This window comes from Chiloscyllium plagiosum, unplaced genomic scaffold (assembly GCF_037043375.1).
Source record: "Chiloscyllium plagiosum isolate Xiang-an unplaced genomic scaffold, Cpla_swu_hap1 HiC_scaffold_19, whole genome shotgun sequence".
NCBI classification, from domain to species: Eukaryota; Metazoa; Chordata; class Chondrichthyes; order Orectolobiformes; family Hemiscylliidae; genus Chiloscyllium; species Chiloscyllium plagiosum.
In genome coordinates this window covers 46,446,927-46,469,401 of record NW_028270157.1, presented here as the reverse complement: position 1 = coordinate 46,469,401, position 22,475 = coordinate 46,446,927, and the positions used below count along the sequence as shown (strand labels likewise).

At 37.5% G+C, this 22,475-nt stretch overlaps 1 protein-coding gene across 2 annotated transcripts in view; it reads right to left on the bottom strand.

Moving 5' to 3' along the window:
- mkrn1 (makorin, ring finger protein, 1) overlaps positions 1-21,416 on the bottom strand; it is a 59,000-nt gene extending 37,584 nt beyond the window's left edge. The window contains exons 1-3 of one of the 2 annotated variants that reach the window (XM_043709351.2): positions 21,261-21,334; positions 19,543-19,613; positions 6,449-6,577 (exon numbers count right to left, since the gene is read on the bottom strand). In XM_043709351.2, coding sequence (XP_043565286.1) covers positions 6,449-6,570 — 122 coding nt within the window. In that variant the 5' untranslated portion in view covers positions 6,571-6,577; positions 19,543-19,613; positions 21,261-21,334. Of the gene's footprint in view, positions 1-6,448; positions 6,578-19,542; positions 19,614-21,260 lie in introns of both variants that reach the window. The other variant, XM_043709350.2, reaches the window with a different exon arrangement.
- Positions 21,417-22,475: the final 1,059 nt, after the last annotated feature.

Below are 22,475 nucleotides of genomic sequence, written 5' to 3'. Positions count from 1 at the left end.
GGCTACGGGAAGAGTGTAGGTAAGTGGTGTTGAAACGCCCATCAGCCGTGATTGAATGGCGGAGTGGACTTGATCGGCCAAATGACCTTACTTCCATTCCTGTGTCTTATGGTCTAATGTTCCCTGATGATATTATTGGAGGTATCATTACTAGAAAGCCTCTGAATGAGGCAAGTTTCACGTCGAAAGTATTTCTAAAGCACTTCTACTCCCTTGAACTGATCCTCCTTTCCGACAAGTTTGCTTGTTTAATTTGGTGTGTGTGGGGCAGAATTTCCACCTGGGATTCACTCAGCATTTCCAATGAGTTCTAATGCTAATCAATACTTGGGACCACAGTTGATTTAGGACAATGAGTGGAATCCATATCCCAACCAAATCATTCATAGTCAATTTGCCTCAGACAAAAATCCACCTATTATCACTCAAAGTCTTAAATCAGTATTTTCCAATGATACCTCGTAATTGTACAGCTTTAATCTTGGAGACTAAAAGGATGAATGACTGGACTAGAAAATAAATTTAAGGAATCACCTTGGCCATAGAAGACAGAAGGCAGTTGTGGAGGAATGTTTTTCAGAGTAGAGGTTGGTAATGATTCACAAGGATCAGTATTGTGACCTCTGTTGGATGTAGTATATAGAAGTGATTTGAATAAAATTCTAGGTGATCCGATTAGGAAGTTTTCAGATAACATGAAATTGGTGGAATTGTAGACAGTGACAAAGTTTATCAAACAACACAGCAGGATATAGATCAGTAAGAAAGTTGGGCAGACAGATGGCAGATGAAGTTTAATCCAGACAAGTGTAGGATGATGCATGTTGGGAGGTCAAATACAAGACAAGAACACACAGTTAAAGGCAGGATCTTTAGGAACATTGATATGATTAAATTAGATTAGATTCCCTACAGTATGGCTCCAAAATGTGTTTTCAAAATAAGATTTACACTTTAATAAAACTGAGTAAATATGAATCACTTCCTGGTTAGTAAAAGAGCCAAGCCCAAAATGCATGCAAAATTGGATTCTGGAGTTCAAGTTCACCTGTTTTCTTAACACACAGTCTTTTTTTGCCGAATTTGCATTTTACTCATCTTCATTCATATTTCACTGCTACAGAAAGGATTGGCATCTCAGAACCAGACAGACTTGATAAGAATGCATGAGCAGAGTTAATGAGAACAGTTCCCATGGCAGGGGCCATAGATCAGAAGGGATAGAGTAAATGCATGACAAGGTGTCCTAGAATAGCTGCAGGCAAAAATACATGAGTCAGAACAAAACAGCCAGATTAACTGAATACACTATCATTAAATGTGAAAATAGCCAGCAGTCTGGGAAGCAAAACACTGACTTGTGAATTTCAATTATTTGCTCTTCAATTTGTCACTTTACATTTGCTTCATGAGGCAGCTGAACTTCAAACTCTCAATTACTTTTCAAGTAAATTAAAAGATTGCAGGTTTTTAATTTACTTTCCCGTTAAACTGACTGTTAGTTAGGGATCAAACTTACCTTTAATGAAAGAATTTAACAACATGATAAGACTGATGTTAGATGAATAAATATAATCCTGTTATTGCAAATCATTTTTTTAAGATCGGTTTAAACCCTTAATTGGATAACACTGCAAAACCTTTCAGTTACACAAGGAAAACTGAAAGAAAATTGCAGAAATTGTTGAGTTTTTTTGGGAAGGCAGTGCTAAATTATATAATTTGGGCACATATCTTCAGTTAAAACAGCACAGGAGTTGCACGTCAATATGATACATGAATTTTACAGATACCTATCAAAGCACCAACTGCAAGAGTAATGCTTACTACAATAGTTAAAGCTTTCAATTTCTCCTGAATCCAACTACTGCATGTAAAAGAAACATACTCAAACTGAAAATGGGGTGCTTATGGTGAATCAGATAGTACAATGATTTCTGACATTGTGACACGTGGTGAATTAAATTACACTGATACAAGTGACCTACTGTAACTGGGAAAAAATTATAAGAAATGAGATTAAATGTTGTGACTGTACATTTGAGTAAACTGTAAATTATTTGCCTGGTTTACTATGTTTTTTTAAAAATTTGCTTCAATTACATTCTCTTGCCTTTTTAGAACACCAGACTTGCATGATATTACAAATAAAAACAGAAGAATATTCAGGTGTGGTGTAGTGATTGCAGAATACAGATAGAAGTAGTAAATTCAAATATTGCGAATGTGTATTGTGAAAATGAGAACCAATTCATTTAGACAGTCTTGCAACAGAAAACCAAAGCAAAGTCCTTTAGACTACCAAATAGACAATTTCAAACAGTTGGAAGTCCTTTCGACAGTACTATCTGAACAACTAGCCAAGCACTGAAAATCAAAGGAAAAACTAGTATTATATAGCATCCTTCAAAGTTCAAGACTTCTTAAAGTTCCCAACAACGCACTTTTGAAAATTTTCAAAGCCAATTCACATGCAACAAGTTGCACTAACAGCAACATGACAATGACTTGGCAATTTGCAAAGTTTCCTGACTTAACAGCTCAACTTTCACTAGAGGGTGTAGTTAAGAATAACATGGTGTTCCATCTGCTCAATATTACAAGAAGAATACTGCACATTGATAGAACATGTCTCCTATAAAACAGATTGAGCCTATAGTTAAACACTAATTACAGAATGGATCAACTGTAAAAGGAGTGAAATGCTGTCACCTTATCCAAGGTATGAATTTATATCTCAGCATACAAAAAGATGTTAGACAAGATAAAATTAATTGGAGGTAGAATCTCAGCATTCAAGCAGAGGCCTTGGGGAAGACAGCAACAGTTTATTATTGAAGAGTATGGCAGTATTTTTGGAATCTGAACAAGCTTATGTCAATGACTTATGGTCAGCCAGAGCTGCATTTTAAAGTGCTGGGATTTTGTACCGGGGCAGTCCAGGCATTACTAATATCATGTCAGGCAAAGGAGCTGCAGTTGGCCCTGGAACTTAGGTATGCTGCAAAGCATAATCCGTATCAAATGTGTACTTTGGTTCAATAGTTATTTTTGAATTCATTGGGATTGGATCCAAGGTGTGTAATAATAAGAGCTTTGGTGTCAGATTTTTATGCTGGAACAGTTACACGTGGGTTCAGCATTCCTGTAAGTGAATTTCACAGTGCATATGAATCGGACAATTATCTGCCTAATAATTAAGTATGGATTAACCAGTGGTCTTTACCAGTGCATTCCAGTTTACTGAAACAGATTGTATTCTAAGTGATGTCTTTATCTGTGCAAGATGAAAAATACACACTATAGACCAAAAAGTGCAGACCTTAGAACACAGCCACTGACTTTTGTGCCTAAGTGCTATCAAAGATTTAGTTCTGTCTCTGCCAATGTCAGACTGATTGCTGATTCCCAGTTCCTATTTTTATTGTGAAAGAAAGGCATTAGACAAACCTATTTCACACAGCTTTATATTTTGCTTCACCACTTTCCTCAATTCTTGCCCTTGGCTGCTATTGTTTCTTTGCTGATTTATGACTGTTTAAATCATCTTATTGTTTCCATCATTCCTTCTTCATTCTCAATTTACTACAACTCCTAGTCACTGGGTTCCTCATTTGACTGTTTTCATTTGTGCTTTCTATTACCTTTCTGCTATTTGTTCTATTATTTTATCACTTTATCCATCTTAGTTTGTCACTTTCACTGATAAACTATCACCAAAAAGCAAAATGTAAAATCTACAAACTTTTGCTAATCCATAATAAATCTAATTATTCAAAGAACATTCATGTCGCATGCCTTCAAAGCATTATGAAATAACATATGATAACAGCAACTTAAGCTTTATATTTTGTTTCCCATCCCATTAGTTGTCAATTGTGGGATGGGAAACAAAACGTAAAGGTTAAGCTGCTAAAAGAAGGAAAATGGAAAACTACACTGGCACTTGATGGCTTTCTCAACATCTTTTTTAAAGGGTTTTTTTTTGGAAATGGTTATTCAAGAGCTGAAGTGTACTGTGCATGTTCGAGAATTTTATTTTGATTGCTTACTCTTCACTGAAAATAAAGCTTGAACTTTATGCCTCTCATGCCCATTGATGACAAGCTCAATGGAAAAGCATAAAATACTTTAATAACTAGGTGAAACTGAATAGAATTGCTATTGCTCATAATTTGAAAATGCTACAGTCCAGTATTCTGTTATTCACATATTCAACACACAAATATAATAAAGCATCTAAGCTATTATTTAATTCGAGAGAAAAAGCCGGCAAGTTCCTTTTCAAACAACCATCTTTTATTTTATACATTGAATAATACAACATGCTCGGTGCATGTAGGCAATTATGAGATGTTAGTTATTAATTCCTTTGTGTCATGATAGAAAATTGTACACAATTTTCATCCTTGAAAAGTCTACCTTGTCGAAATTCAATATTTATACTCAAGGACATGCAGAATACATGCATCACAGGCAATGAACAGTTCAAATGGGCAAGCCACGGACTGTAGGCCTATTCAAGTTCCCTGAAATGAATCAGGTGTTTCAAGTTCTGCCATAAATCAGTATTAGAAATTGAAAGAAAATGACCCATGGTTCCAGATTCACAAATTGCCTGAAGTATTGAAAGAAACAACATTCAAAAAGAACTCGGATAAGAAAATGCCATTAACTCTTGGCTAATAATAGCTTCTTCTTCACTATTCTGCAAAAATGGCTTCTAATTTTATACTGAGTAACTAAAATATTAAGAGTCTACCATTAAACTTAACAGATAATTTCAAATATTCTAAAACATGCTTTAGTGACAACACATTGCATCAAAAACGGTTGTCAAATTTCAATTCTAAGTCTGCATATATTCCATAAATAGTTGTTAAACTATTTAGCAAATGTATTTAATCACTTTAAATATTTTTATCATCTGCTCTCATTTGACCGAGCACGTAATCCAAAATCTGGCAGTCTCAGTCGATGGGCGATGTCATGGTAATGTCACAGGATTAATAATCTAAAATTTCAAACTAATATTCTAGGGATGTAGGTTGGAATCCCACCATGACGGATAGTGAAATTTGAATTCAATACAAGTCTGAAGTTAAACACTGATCTAACTGTGAATAGCCTAAATGCCATATGGTTATCTAATAATATACTTTAGAGAAGGGAACCTAACATCCTTACCTGGTCTGAACTACATGGGACTCCAGACACACAGCAATGTGGTTGACTCTTAAAGGTAAAGGAAAGGTTGCTACAGTGTCAGAGAACCACAGAGTTTCTCTCTCATTAGAGGCACAACTGGTCAAGAGTTTAACCTGAGGGTCACAACACCTCAGTGGAGGGGGAGGTTAAGACAGGACCTTTGTGGAACCTCATAGGGTACAGGAATTGAACCCAAGCATCATTCCACATCACAAACCAGTCATCCAGCCAAATGAGCTAACCAACCTCCTAACTGCCATCAGAAATGGTGCAGCTAACCACCCAGTTCAAAGGCAATTAGAGACGAGCAATAAATATTGGCCTCACCTACAATGTCCACAATTCATGAATGAAAAACAGAAATTTGGACAAAACTATACTACATTCTCTTTTTTACACCTGGATAGAATATGCATTATTCCACAGAACGCAATGCATCACTTCACAAAGCTTCAATTTTCAATGCAAGCACAGTTTTACAGCAAAACAAAAATAATCACACAAGTACAGGCTGTGTTCTTCATCTTCAAATTGAGAACTTAAGATATAACTTAAAACAGTCATCTTACATTAAGAATTTTTTTATTTTATCACTACCTTGAATTTTAATTTTAACTGAGAATTATATTTGGCATTGTGCATTTCTAACTTGACAGTTCCCTAGACACACACAGATAAAGACCTCATTGCTGTTATGGTGAAATGTTATACAAGGTTTGGCATTACTCAATGTTAGAAATTATGTATTTTTTCATGCAGCCAAATTACAAGTTGAATGTTTTGCAATCAAGTGAAATCTGAATTGATTTTCTCTGCAATTATTATTGCTATTAAATTGTATTTATAGTTTGTGCTTATAATCTATAGTTCCATTTAGTGCTTATTAGCGGAGGACAAGGAGACAGAGGGTTCTTGGAAAAATGTGTTAAATTAATAAGAAAGGGGCCTTTTTGATAATAAGCAATATCAATTGCCCAACAGCACATATTTATTTGTACAACTTGGAGTGAATGGAACTTATGGAGATTTTGGCACTACAGAAATATCTAAGTAAATGCTAAAAATATATTGCTTTTTAAATGAGAACAAACGTGTGTAATATTGTACCATTTTATAATTTGCTAAAGCACCATTACAATTCATTACTGAATAACAGAAACACTTTCACTTCTGAAAGTTTGAGAGTTTAAACCATTCAAGATTAAAAGGGGTTACATTCCCAAGACAAGGTGGCCCTTACCGGCAGCGATCTCCATAGGTACAGCATCCTTTCTGGAAGTATTTGCAAATCAGTGAAGGCTTGCTGGTTGTAAGGTCATGGGAATAGCGGCAGTTGTTTCCTTCTTTGCAAACACCATGCATGAAGTACCTACAAGTAGAGTTTTAGAGCTATTATTAGTCTATGAATCTGATGCAAGACCTCGACCTGAAAAATTAATTCTGTTCCTCCACAGGTGCAGCAAAACCAGTTAAACATCTTTGGAATTTTTTGTATTTATCAAAAGTTCTCATTTATTTCAGTAAAATCAATTGCACTTTCTAATTCCCCGTAATTTTTATCTCCTCACTAGTCATTGTTACAATGGTATGCTTATAGTCAAAGAATCATTCTTCAGTTTTCAATACAGTATTATAGAATATGGTGATGCAGATATATCTATTGAAGTGATTAATGAAGTCCCTCTACACCACTAAGTAAAGCTACAAAATGTAACAATACTAAAGCCTGAAACAAACTAATCATTTATTATTCTTTAATTGATAAAATAGGCATGATGTTTTAAACTATGTTTAACATCAAACTTTGTAAACATTAAATGCCAACTTAAACCAGAGATATTAAATTACCAAGAAGGGCTCCAAGAATAAATCAGTGTACTGAAAGGAAGTTTTCTAATCAAGTCGAGGAACAAGATTTAGAATTGCAAACGCATAGGTCTTTAAAGACCAGGTACAAGTAGTTCAAGGAAGAAAATACAAATCTGTTTTTACAGATAGTGCTTTTATATTTACCACCTCTAAGGTAATGCTGGTTTATATTATGCATTGTTCATGCCACAATTACGCCACATTGTTTGCTTCTATCATTACAATTGTGAATACATGCAAATATTCATTACAATTATTCTATAAAGTAACATTATAATCATTACTAAAAGCTCAAAGAATTGGGATGCTTTACTAAAACAGGAAATTAAAAATCAAAGTCAGAATTTTACAGTATGAAAGAGCTAGCCAGCTAGTCCCATTCTCCAGTTGTATCACCACAGCCTTCTAAATTCATCACTTTCAAATATAAATCCAGCTTTCTTTTGAAAGATTGTAAAGAAAAATAATTTCAAGTGGACAAAAGTGAAACATGATCTTCACTGATTCATTAACAAACTGCAAATAGATAATTAACACTGGGAAAAGTTAGAATAATTTATCTTTCTAATTAAAGTTAAAATGAATTTAAAAAGGGCATCACAGAAAAAATGTAAAAGTAAGTTCGATAAATATTTGACTGAAGTATAAAAAAGCATCCTGGGATGGGATTGGGAAATAGAATTAGAGTCAATGTTGAACAGAGAGATTGGGCAGATTACATTACTGTGTTGTACTTCCTCTTATGTTATGAAAGATCTGAATTTAACATTGTATAGTTTCAGAGCAGACATATAATAAATATTCACAAAAACAGAACAAGCATATAAATGATTAGTTACAGACAGAAAACTATGGTTCTTCTCCATAAGCCTTCAAATATTTGTTCCAATCCTCCCTGATTAGGTTCTGTAACTCCTCAGCATCACCTATGTTCAAAATCGACTGTGGTCAAATACTAGTGCACTGGGCAATCAAATCATATTAATTTATTTAACTTTACAGTCACCACTGCTCAATCCATATGAAGACTTCACAATTATAGATGTGGGATCTTTGACTTTTTATCCGTGTGTTTTATCTGTAGTTAGTGAGCTTGCCATATTACAAGCACTTTTAAGAAAGAAACAGATCTTTAAATTGCCACTCTTAATCATCCTTCAAAATGTGTCAAAAAACAAAAGGAGTGCCAAAATAATAATGCTGATATTAACAACCCACATTTCTGGAATTAAAATGCAGCAAACAGCTAGTATTATTAGTACAGTTCCAGAAAAAGGCATCAGTTGGTCATTGTGTCTTTGTACATGCAATATGAGAATGACTGCTTATTATTTAAGCAGTGGACCCATTTAATGTGGCGTTACTGCACATGGCTTGTAGATCCTGCAAAAGACATGTTTTCAAAAATACTCAACTTACTGGTTTCTATGTTCAGCCACTTGATGAACTGGCTCAAAGTGTTGTATTACTCAAACTGATTGTTACTGTTGATTTGTGTGGCTAAGATCCATTTGTCTAGAAGATGAACATCCATCATGGATATTAAATTACCTGCTGAATTGACATTATTACATAACGAAAACAGAGATAATAAGCAGGTCTACTATTTGCCAACACTGAACAAAGTATCACTGAATATTTTTGAAGCAGAAGTCTGAAAGAGTGCAGCTATGTACATCAGAGCTATTAGACTGGAAAGGGCACTGGGAGAAACCCAAAATCTGCAGCATGGTTAGCATTTCAGAATACAGTAAACGAGGATGGTTTCATGAATTGTAACCAATTCTAGTCTTAAACTAGTTTCAATGGAATAATATATTGAGGCAGAAATAAGGCTTTTAAGCAACTCACTGCTTTTAGCCATACACAATAGGATGCATGAAGCTTTCAAATTGTCTCACTTGAACACTGAAAATATCCAATTATAAATGTTGTCTTTCCAGATATGACTTCTATTTTCTGTTATATCACAGTAGGGTTACGCATGATTAATTATACGTTTATCAATAGCAATCATGGCAGGAGAAATTTCAAGTGTTGAAGAACTGGAAAACATTAAAAGCAACTGGACTGAAGACAGCGACTTTAGTGAAATTGTTTTTATGCAAAAGGAACCTTCTGCTTTCTATTAAAACATATTGGACATTATGGCACCTCATTTATGAACGCATTTTATGAGATAGACAAGCTAGGTTGGGTCTTCCTGCTAGGCCGTTCAGTCACTGTGGGAAATATACCACATCAGTTTCCAAACAATAAAGTATTTACAAAGGTCTGTGTTGCCCCAGATAATTAGAATTTATTGTCATATGTATTTTTACAATAAAATTATATTGTAAAGTGTTATAAGTCATCCTACCATGGCTCCCAAAGCTGGGAGAAAGATGCCAGCTATGTCTACATTCAGTGGACAATTACCAGGATTGAATGTCATTTATGGATTTTTTTTTTTGCATTTCATCTGGGGTAAAATCAAGGGAATACAAATGCAAACATGGGTCCAGTAAAAGAGAGAGAGAGAGACGCATTCAAGACTATTTTATCTGAAAAGTAATCTGGAATTGATTTTCTCATTCCATACTTTCCTGTATTCACTTAATCCAATCACATGCAACAATCTTCAAACCTATATATTTAAAATTCCAGAATATTGACACAGCTAGTGAAGGAGTGGCAATATCGCTCCAAGTTAGAATGAAGGAATACTAAGAATAATTGTAAGTGGCAGTATGTCCATGCACTTCTATGTGGTAAAAATAATCAATTTGGAAGGTGTTGTCAAAGGATTCATGGCAGCTTATAGGTGGCACAGGGTTCAATGATGGTGGAGGGAGTCAAAGTATTGGACGGGATGCTAATCAACTGTTTTATCCTGGTTGTTCTCAAGGTTCATAAGCATTTAGAGAATATTCTGTTGGATTCACATTTTGACTTGTAGAGAAAGAACAAGCTTCAAGCAATCAGGTGGTGAGTTATTTGCAACACAACTCCCAGTTTCTGTAGACCTAGTATTCATCTAGCTTGTCCATTTCATTTTCTGGTCACTGGGACCCCATGATCCTGAAGGTTGGGAATTTGGTATATGGCAATGCTTTGAATGCAATAAGAGGTGGCCTTTGCCTGGTAATTCTGTGGCACATATGTTAGTTGCCATTTATCTGCTCAAACTTCAATATCGTCCAGGATTTGTTGGACAGAGCTTGCTTCAGAATCTAACTGCAAATTGTACTGAACACAGTACAATCATCAAAAATATCCAATTTTGATGTAATGCTGAAGGGAAAGTCATTTATGAAGCAGCTGAAGATGTTAAGACTAGAAAACCAGTCTGAGGAAATCCTGCAGCATTGTCCTGGGATGAGGGGATTGACCTCCAACAACTATCTTCCTTTGTGTAAGCAAGATTGCAACCAAAGATGCTACCCACTCTCCCACTCAAATTCTGCCTGATAGTCAAACTGGTTCACACTTATTTTAAGCATTTATGGTCAGCAAGGCTCGCTCACATAAACAGAAACATCCCACAGCACCAGAAGGTTCAAAGACCTAATGTGTGTCATAACCTGCTTTTCCCAATTCAATGAATTTGACCCATTCAGATTTATACACAATTTAAAAGTAGCATTTTCATATATTTTTAATCAACCTCTTCAGAGATGTAATGGCACACTCCTGGAACAAAATATTTCCAATGTAGCATAATTAAAAACCCAGAAATAAGACAATTTGTTTTTCCCTAAAAGGGCTATCAATTTCCTGTTTTTACCTTATGACAGGAGCTAAGATAGAACCTTCAACGTTCCTAATAATATCTAAAACACCAAACCAGGTTTCAAATAGCTCAACTCTTCTTGCAAACTACAGCAATATGCTGACGACGAGAAGTTATAAGGGACGTTTTACAGCACAAAGTAATGGTAACTCTGTACTACACATCAACAAGCAAAAACCAACCACATCATTACAACTATAAAACCAAGACTCTTTACTTTTCCTTTAGGATGCTGCTGCAAAACAAATAGGGTTTTAAAACATTGTAAATTATAACACAATTAAAAGTAAATTATTTGAAGGCTCAGCCTGCACTGCACTACAAATAGGTCAAATTAATATTAGCTGAAGAAATGCAAACCAGCCGGGCAGAACTTCTAAAATGAACTTATTTACATCAGAAACAGTTCACCTTTATTTTTGGTGATTTACAATCTGACCAAACTTGCTTAAAAGGCAAAGCACTAAAAAAGCACAAACAAGATTTCAGCACCATGAACAGAATTGAATTTGTTCTAAGTTTGGATGTTTCCTAAAATTTCAAGTATGAATTATTCAAACATATAATATGGAAATTTATAATCTAAAAATACAATCAAATACTATACTGACAGCTGGTGAATATGGAAGGATTCAGAGGAGATATCTTGCAAAACCAAAGTACTTACATTGGTTAGGCCACCTTTGGAATGCTGCATGCAATTTTGGCCTTCCTGCTGTTGGAAAGATGATGTTGTGAAATTTGAAAGGATCCAGAAAATATTTACAAGGATGTTGCCAGGGTTGGAGATTTTGAGCTATAGGGGAGAGGCTGAATAGGTTAGGGCTATACTCCCTGGACCATCAGATACTGAGCAGTGACCTTACAGAGGTTCATAAAACCACGATGGGCATGGATAGGGTGATTAGCCAAGGTCTTTTCCCTAGGGTAGGGGAGTCCAAAACTAGTTGAAACTTTATTGCTGGAACAGCACAGCAGGTCAGGCAGCATCCAGGGAACAGGAGACTCGACGTTTCGGGCACAGGCCCTTCTTCAGGAAGGGCCTGTGCCCTTCATTCTTCATTCCTGAAGAAGGGCCTGTGCCCGAAACGTCGAGTCTCCTGTTCCCTGGATGCTGCCTGACCTGCTGTGCTGTTCCAGCAATAAAGTTTCAACTTTGATCTCCAGCATCTGCAGACTTCACTTTCTCCTCGAAGAGTCCAAAACTAGACAGCATAGGTTTAAAGTGAGAGAGAAAAGATTTTAAAAAGGGACCTAATGGCAACTTTTTCAGTGGTAATGCATATATGAACTGCCAGAGGAAACGTGGACAGGCAGTAGGCTGGAAGAACACAGCAAGCCAGGCAGCATCAGGAAGTGGAGAAGTCGAAGCTTCGGGTGTAACCCTTCTTCAGAACTGAGGGTGGGTTTAAGGAGAACTGCAGACAAAGGGGGCGGCGGGGGCACTTTGGTGAAGGGGAGGTAGATGAAGACAGGCAGAGGGTACAACCTGGCTGGTCAATGGGAGGAATGAATCCGATAGGTGGCTGGGAGGAGTGGAAGGGGAGGGACTGGGAAGGGGAAAAAGGGGAAAGGAAGAGAGGTTATTTGAAATTGGAGAACTCCATCGTGGAGAATAATACATACCTGATCTTTTAAAATAGTAGTTTCACTTAGCATGTGTAACGCCATGATTGCAAAATAGTTTAATAAAAATAAATTCGTCTCTTAGTAACTGTGCATAATTGAAGGTAAGAAACAGACAGTAGCTATAAGTAGAAATGCTCAAGCTCGAAAAGACTAACTTAATTACCATGAAAAAAGCGTTTTCTACGTTTATAATATACAGTAAATCAGCTGTAGTGTTATTCTCAGGTCATGCGAACTTCTGGAGAACAACTACTATGATTAGCAGTTAACCCAGCTGATGCTTCACTGTTCAACCACACCCTGTGGGAGTCCAGATAACAGCTGCACGCAAAGTAAATTTTTTAGGTTAATTACAGATCAGCAAGTTTCCAGGTCAAAAAATGGTTTTGCATTGGTGTAACATTTAGAATGCGACAAATCCACCAAACACAAGGAAAAAAAATGCACATCACATTTCATCTCTCAAAGGTCGAGAAGCAGTTCAACCAGAGTGAATGATATGTGCAATGATTTGTGGGTATTTTGATGCTATTTTGCAGAAAGCGTCAGAGCAAACATATGACCAATTAATCTAGATAGTGCAACGGAATCTTTATTAGCAAAACAGGCAGAGAACTCCTTCAGTTTCATGTGTCAATGCAATATGACCACATTAGTTACTCCATTGAAAAAGTTAGCCCATTTATATATGTAATTCATAAGTAGGGCTTAAATCGATACCCTGTCATCCGGCATCAATATTTTGAACAACAGGACTAAAGGGGCATTGAAAGATCAGCTCTCACTAAATCAAAATCATGCTGTCAAGTAGGAACGTTATTAATTAGTATAAAATGCATCGCATGGTATTGCTCATCTATAATGGAACTCAAACTAAGTACAACTTAAGTTATATTATTTCAAAGGGAATGGAGAATAAAAGTGGACAGGTTTTGCTAAAACTAAACAAGCCACTAATCAGACCACAGCTGGAATACTATGAACAGTTTTGGCTTCCTTATCTAAGGAAAGATACAGTGACATTAGAGACAGTCCATGGAAGGTTCACTAAGCTGTTTCAAGATATGGATGGACTGTCTAATGAGGAACAGTTGAATAGACTGGACCTGTACTTGTTGAAATATAGAAGAATGAGAGGCAAATTTATTGAAACATACAAGATTCTTACAGGACTTGACAGGGTAGATGCGGAAAGGCTGCTTCACCTTTGGAAGAGTTTCAGACCAGAGGGCATAATCTTAATAAGGGATCACACATTTAAGATAAAGATGAGGAGGAATTTGTACTCAGAGGATTATGAATCTGTGGAAGTTGTCATAAAGTATATTCAAGACTGTGATAAATTTTAAATCAGTAGAAGAATCAATAGTTGTGGGGTAAAGTTGTAAAGTGGAGTAGTGGATTATCTGATCGATCTGATAATCCACTACTCCACTTTACAACTAAATGATGAAGCAGATTTAATGGGCTGAATGGCCTACCTCTGCTCCCACTTCTCATTGTTTAAGAAACGTTGTAGATTGGAAACTGGGCAGAGATAAGATGAATAGCAAAGACCGCTTCCCTAAGGTGGGGGAGTTCAAAGCTAGGGGGCATATTTTAAAAGTGAGAGGAGAACATTTTTAAAAGATCATGACAGACAACATTTTAGTATTACACAATGTGGTTAGTGTGTGGAATGAACTGCCAGAGGAAGTGGAGGATGCAGGTACATCTGGATAAGTACATGAATAGGAAAGGTTTGTAAGGATATGGGTCAAATGCAGCCAAATGGGACTAGTTTAGTTTAGGAACGTGGTTGGCATGGATTAATTGAACTGAAGGGTCTGTTTCCTTGCTGTATGACTCTGATTCGGTGGTTTGGTGTTATCTTCAGTGTGTGATGTCTAAAGTGTTTGGTAGCATAGTAATGTTTGGGAAGTTCAATAAAGAAAACACTTTAATGATACAAATTTTGCTTGTAGGAAAAACGACAATGCATGATGACAAAGTACTTCCTAAATGGAAGAAAACTTACAAGGGTTACAATAAGCTCAAATGGTTTTAACAGATTTGATCCCAGATTTCACAGAATTGTTACAATGCAGATGATGTCATTCAGTCCATCGTGTCTACACCAGCTCTTATGACTCAGTGTGGTTCTCCTGTTCTTTCTCTGTAACACAGCATATTACTTCTATTTAAATCATCTAACACCCTTTGGAATGCCTCAGTTGAACCTGTTTCCAACACACTACCATGTTCTGTGCAAAAAAGCTTTTCCTCACATTGCATGGGGTCAGTAGTTCAGTTGGCTGGAAAGTTGGTTTGCAATGAAGAATGAGACCAACAACACCAGTACAATTCCTGCACCAGCTGAGATCCCATCTTCTCAACTCTTTGGTTGAACCACCACCAGCTGCCTCTCTCAAATGAGAGCAGCCCAATGCCATTGTCCCAGAGAACAAACTTACCTTATACTCCTCCTTTTACCACTGGTTTACTATTTATGCACACGGAGAAGACTTTGATATTCCCGTTTATATTAACTGCCTGTTTTTATTCATAACCCCTCTTCTATGCTTATCTTATTTTATTGTGCCTCCTCTCTGAATACTTTGCATTCGACTAGGTTTTCATTTTTTTTTCTCCCTGACATCTGCTGTAAACAAATTAAGATGAAGAAAAATTGTATCTACTATTACATCATAGGATCTTTGGATTTTTTTGCAAGTCATTTATTTTCAGGAACAATTTTTCTCACCAACATTTGGTATGCCTATGTGGCCCATGAAAATCTTGCCCAGTTAACCACTCTTATTCTGGACTGTTCATTGTTTCGTTTTCACCATCATCCTAAACCTTATGATATAATGATCATTGTCCGCCTAAATATTCACCAAATAACATTTGATGTAATTTGCCTACCTTATCTCCAAGAACTAGATCTAACAAAGCTTCCCCTTTTCGGACTAGGTGCATACTGCTTTGGTAAATTCTCCTGAACATTATCAGTCACAATTCAACTACAGTGAACATATAACCAACAGATTAGTGATTTTGTTAAACAACGTGCATAGTTCTAGTTATTGACACACAAGACAGATGTTGAGGCCTTCAAAGCAGTTTCAGCCAAGAGTTGCAGAACTAAATTGAATAACTACGGAAACTGGCTTTTCAACTTCAGAACAGAAAGGGAACAACCGAAAAGTTTACCTTACAGAAGTACATTTCTTCCAACTAACCTGTGACAATGGCAAGGTAACTTATTAGTTAATAAGAGACAAAATTAGGACTGATTTTAGCAAGTCTTTCTATACACTTGGAAAGATAAGCACACAAAGAACTTTCAGACAGGACACAGGACTGAAAACTCTGACATTATTTAGCAACCATATGCTGTGATGCGAGGATTCGAGTCTTCCTGCAAGAATGACTTTGAATGATTTTTATCCATGTATAATTCAATATTCCAAAGATATAGAATGTAACAAAGAATTACTGTGCTAGTGACTTGGGGGTGTCGGTGTTGGGCTGGGGTGGACAAAGTTAAAAATCACACAACATCAGTTTATAATCTAACAGGTTTATTTGGAAGCACTACTCCATCAGGTGGTTTTGGAGGTTCAGATCACGCTCACAGAATTTATAGTCAAAGGAGTCTAGTGTCATGAAAATGTGATACAGTAAACAATCTTAGATTGAAACATTCATCTTTTATAATGTGATACAAACCAGCATATCCCATTATGAAAGATGAAAGTTTTAATCTAAGATTGTTTACTGTATGACATATCCATGACACTAGACTCCTTTGGCTATAAATTCTGTGAGTATGATCTGAACCTCCAAAACCACCTGAAGGAGCGATGCTCCAAAAGCTAGTGCTTCCAAATAAGCCTGTTGAGACTATAACCTGGTCTTGTGTGATTTTAAATTTTGTGCTAGCAAATGACTCTTAAAGCAACAAAGTGGAGTAAACACTGGTCCACATTACTTCATTCCATGATCAAATTTGAATTGGGATATTGCTTGTTAGTTTCAAGTTCCAAGTCAGATGTGAAGACTGTATTTAAGATCAATCTTCATTCAATCTGCGTTTGCAAAAACATGTCAAGTCAACAGGATGACAAAATTCACACAACCATATAAAGCTGACCTAGTAACTCTCAAATGATAAAAGGTATGAGTGAGTGGCAAGTATGCAATCAGGAACAACCTGTAGGAACTGCATTTCACAGCTCTTAGGAATATTGAATATTACTGTGAATATTAAGTTTAAGTACAAATAATGTTAACTTGGTTTTGGACAGGTCTAATTAATACCCTACAGACCAACTTTTTTAATAAAAAATTCACCCTTAAAAAAAATTGCAGGGACAATATTAAATTTAATTTAAATTTTCAAGTATCTACTTAACTCGAACAATATATTTCCAAGCTTTAAATTGAGATTTATTTTTGCTGTGACAGTCGATTTCTGGCCAGAGTTGAAAACAAAGCGATAAGGCATCACAAAGTTCTGGGGAGAAATCCATCTTTACATTTCCAATTTTTCTGTGAATATACATATATTACATTGCAAAGCAACTTCAATAAATACAAAATCACTTGCAATGTTGTAAACTTTGATACTACAATTTCTTTGGCTATGAATATAGTCACAGGAGTAGACTATTAAGCCAAAAATTGCTGCACCGTTTACATCATTCAATCAATTATTGTATCTAAACTCCATCTACCCATCTTGATTCCACAGTCCACAATAGAAGTGTAGGAACTAGCCATCTCCCTGATAAAGGTTCAACATCGGCATCTACCTGGCAATGTTAAAAGAAAATGCCCTCTCCTCAAAAAAGGACAATTTCAATCCAGCCAATTACTGGCCCATCTGTCAACAATAATGGCACACATGTAGCATTAACCTGCTCAGCTGGGTTTTGCCAGTGCCACGCAGCTCAAAAGCTCATTACAAACTTGATCCAAACATGCATAAAAGAATCCAATTCCAGGAGTCAAAAGAGAGTGACTGACATGAAAATTAATCAGCACTTGAAGTAGTGTGCCTTCAAGGAGCCATAGTAAAACTGATGTCAAACTCTCCACGGGTTGAGCAATATCTATAAAGCAAGATGATGGTAGTAGTTAGAGTCCTGCGGCTGATGTGATTGGCCATTGCTGCAGGGATTTACTGAGCTCACTGTTATAGGCCCAAAATTTTCTACTGTTTCTTTAATGACCTTCACTCCATTATAGGGTCAACAGTAGGGATATGATTTGACTGTTGACATGTGCTTCATTCTAAACTCATTATGAGACAGTCCAAGATCACAAGCAGCGAAACCCAATCAACATTCAAGTTTGGGCTGCTAAGTGGCAAGAACCACTGGTGCCAGTCAATAGCTATTTCAGTAAAAGATAGCTTATCTATAACATTCAACAAGCTGATCATGCTGAATCTCCCAACACCAACATTCAGGTAGAGTCACTATTGATAAGAAACTCAAGAAGACAAGCTGCTGAAATACTGTAGTGATAAGAGCAAGTCAGAGACTCAGCGACCTATGGCACATGAGTTATGTCCCAACCTTGATCTCTCAAGGATTCAAGGGATGTGCAAGTAAACAGCAAAATAGAGTCAAGGCCAAATATCAATCTTGATCACACTGAAGGTAGAGCAGAATCAATGGGTCTCATGGTCTACTTTCGCCCCTAATTTACTTAACATTTTACAATACTTGGGCATCACTGGCTATGCCAGCATTTGTTAGCCGGTCCTAATTTTCCTTGCCAAGTAGTGGTGAGCCACTTTTTTGACCATGAGGTACACCTACAGTGCTCTTAGGAAGGGAGTTCCAGGATTATGACTGAAAAACTGTGAAAGAAAGACAAAATGGTTCCAAGTCAGTATTGTGTGCACCTTGAAGGGGAACTTAAAATTGGCAACATTGCCATACATCTGCTGCCCTTGTATTTTTTGATGATTGAAGTCATAAGTTTGAAAGATGCTATTGCACAAGTCTTGCTAAGTTGCTGCAGTACATATATGTAATTGCATATAGTACACACGACTGCTATTGTGCACTGGTGGTACCAATCAAGCGAGTTGTGGTGTTCCAAATTGTGTGCAGTTTATTAAATGTAATTGGGAGCTGCACCGATCCTGCCAATTGCGGAATACAGCGGAACCTCGATTATCCGAATACCAATTATCCGAAAATCAGATTATCCAAAGGAGATTGAGGTCCTGATAGAAACATTTCAAAGATGTGTGATCACATCTTTTGTTTACAGTGATTAAACAGGCACCGTCTCCAAATGGCTGACCTCCCGTCCTGTCTGTCTCCCCACACTTTCCCTGGAGATCTACAGAGGGGTGTACCCTGACACACACACACACACACACACCCACCCACCTTCCCAGGAATAATCTCTCCGACATTGTCCTGTACAGGGCAAACATGGAACCTGTCAAAAATTTGTAGTAAAAGGTTGTGAGTGGGGGTCGTGGGTGTGTACGTACCTGTGTGCTATTTGGAGACTTAGTGCACAAAGACAGCAGCAGTAGTCTTGTTGTTGGTGTACAGTCCACTGCTGCAGTCTCCTGAATAGGGAGCAGACTTTAAAACTCCGAGCCCCAGAGGAAAGGCATTTAAATCGATTTTCCGAATAATCGATTTTCCAAATGAAATAGCGCCCACCCATCATGTTTGGATAATCGAGTTTCCACTGTATTCCTTCATAGGCCTGAGTAATGTCTTGTAGATGGTAGACACACTTTCTGGAGTCAGGAGATAAGTTTTACTTGCTGCTCTGCTTCTGACCTGCTTCTATTGCCATAAATATAGCTGATCCTGTTTAGTTTCTGGTTTGCAGGACATTGGCAGTGTTTCTTATACTTTTTTTAAAAATGTTCCCTACCATCTAGAAAGTACAAGTCTTGAGTGAGATGGGATACTTTCTGCTTTCAGACCATTCAAGAAGCTGCTCACCATCAAGGACAAAGCAACCTCTTAATCAACACGAGCCACCCCATGAAACGTTTACTCCCTGTAACAGGAGGACACTACAGTTGCAATACGTACCATCTACAAGTTTGACTGCAATTTGCCAAAGTTTCTTCAACAACACCTTCCAAACCTGTGACCTCTACAACCTAGAAAAACAAAAACAGTAGATGTATGGAACACCACCACCTGCAAGTTCTCTAATAAGTCACACATGATCCTGACTTAGAAGTATCCTTCATTATCTTTAGGTCAAATTCCTGGAGCATCCTGTCTCATAACACATGGGAACATTGCAGCACAAGGACTCCAGCCACTCAAAAAGACACTTCAAGAAATAGGTAATAATGCTGGCCATGCCAGTGATGTACACTTATTATGAACAAAGACCATTTTTTTAAGCAAGTGCTGTACAAAAATCTAACATCCACATTTCTTCGTATTACAAAAATATAACAAGTTCAGCTTTTACATATTCAATTGAGCATACCTCAACAGCTTTTTTCAAGATTTCTGTTGTATTTTATTTGAAAAAGTGTCTTCTGACATCACCGAGAAGATATGAACTCAAAGTTTATGTTGTTCTGGAGTCACCCTCCTGAAGAAATAGGCTAGGAAAGGATAGGAATCACTAACTTCTATGGTTATGTTAAAATGCCTCAACAGAAGTGCTCAACCTTCTATATTTAATGGGATACACCCTACCCCACTGTATTTTACAATTCAACTCTTTTAGCACTGCAAAAGTCTCTAATCTGTACTTCATCATCTTCAAATCAATATAGCCTTCTGAGATGCAGTCCTCAGGACAGAACGTAGCAACACAGCTGGTGTCTAAACCAGAGTCCTATACAGTGAAAATACAACTTCCACCCTTTTACATTCCAGCCACCTGAGACAAATGACAGAAGTATTACATTTGTACCAACTCACTATGTTGGACCCACAAATCTCTGCACTCAGTTTTCCATTTATTTACATTTATATACTGTAATTACATCCTTAGATCCAAATTGGGTGGATCTCCTCTCATTTCTGCCATTTTGCCCACTCTAACTAACATCCTTTTGCGATTTTACCGAATATGTTCAAACACCATCTCCAAGATATTTGTGCATTATACTACACTCTTGTTTCAGGTATCCAAAGTTAAAGCATCTGACTGATCAACCCAGAAGACCATACAAAATTATACAAATTCGCAATTTGAGTGGAGATGCAAAAAAAAGTTCAACGATAAACCCATATGCGCTCTCGAATCTGCAGTAAAATAGAAACGATGAAGATTTTAATCAATTTTTTCCTAAAAGTTATACAAGACGCTCACAATAATTTACAATTTAAAACGTAAATGTGCAATACATTTTAAGCTCTGACGAAAATCGAGAAAACGAATTCACTGCAGTTTTTAGTCGACAACATGACCACAAAGTTTCTTAACAAGTTTGCAAGGCACTTCGCAATCAATAAATACATTCCTTCTAAAAATTACATTAAAAGAAACCTGTAAAGATTCAGAACACTTTAGAATTCCGAAATCAAGAGGCAGTTTCACAAAACACATTTCTTTTACTCCAAGAAAACCTTGATGTAAAACATACCTAAAAGCCTCATCTCGGGGACGAGTCGAACTGGGAACAGTGCCAATCGTTTTCTGTTATTGTTGCGACGCGCAGTGTCAATTGATGTTAAAACACTTCACCTGCGAAAGGCCTTTTATCGTTCTGTGGCTGATTACATTCGGCTCTACAAAAGCTAGGTGGTGGCATAAAAACTAACCGTCGTTTTTCGTTTACCTGCAAGTGACCTGCTTAGTCCAGCCAACTCCGCCGCTTCCGCCTCCGCCGCCTCCTCCAGCAAGAGTTACTGTTACTGCTGCTGCCGCCGTCCCCATGGATGCCGCTGCCTCCGCCATTATCCACCACAGTCACCGCGCGGCTACAGCGGGGCCTCCCACCGGCCCCTGCGCCACCACTTCCGGGGGAAAAGGCTCGGGTCTCAAGCTTCCTCTGGAGCTCGTGGCCGCGCACGCCGTCTCCAGAACACGCTGACCGATACTTCCGGAGAGAACAGACAGTGTGAAAGAAAAACACCAGCGCCACGTCCCGTCCCCGGCTATGGATCACACGTTCCGATCAGTGTCCGCCTGCTTACGGGGTCAAGAATGTAAAAGATGAAAAGATTTAAAAAAGGCGCATCAGACCGTGAATAAAATAAGGAGGACGAAGATGGGGAATAACAATATAGGTCCAGGTTTCTATGGTAACCGTGACTCCCTGATCCGCCGGGAAAATGTAATCGGTAATTTCCGGAAAAGGGTGTTCGTCGCCTTCGGTACTTTCCGGAGGTTGCGAGCGCATGCGCAGGAGATGAAAGCGAATGAGTGATTGGGCAGAGGATGGCAGAGTGAAGCTGTTGTATCCTCAATTTGAAAGCAGGAGACGGCAGGTTGTAACGTAAATACGATGTCATTTATCATCACAACCTACATCATATCTTGTATATAATGGCACCATAAGGAGATATATATTTTCTGGTTGTTAGTATGTTTGCTGACTGCGTACAATAACGTCCCAGTGTACCAGGGAAGTAAGGAAGACGTGATCACCTTGTGTTGAATTGTAAGATGGAATGTAGTTCTACAGTATGAGTACATTCAGATGATGTTATGCATTAATAGTAAGCGACAAATCACGAAGAAATTTGAAAGAGACAAGCCCCACTTTATGAGGGCCTGGTTTTCCGAGGAGCTTGGCCCTTCTGTTATGGGAGAAAGAGATTCCACTCAGGGCCTCTCAGAAATGTGGAGCCATACTTCCATTTTGACAGTTCTCTCATAGTGGTCCACTTTCACAGCAATCAGCTACCCTGTTTTGAAAATTAAAGATCCTGATAGTTGTTGTCAAATGTAAGTGTGAAGTCAGGGTGCTAGGATTGTAGGGTAAAAACATTCTGATGAAGGACTTTTGCCCGAAACGTCTATTTTACTGCTCCTCGGATGCTGCCTGAAC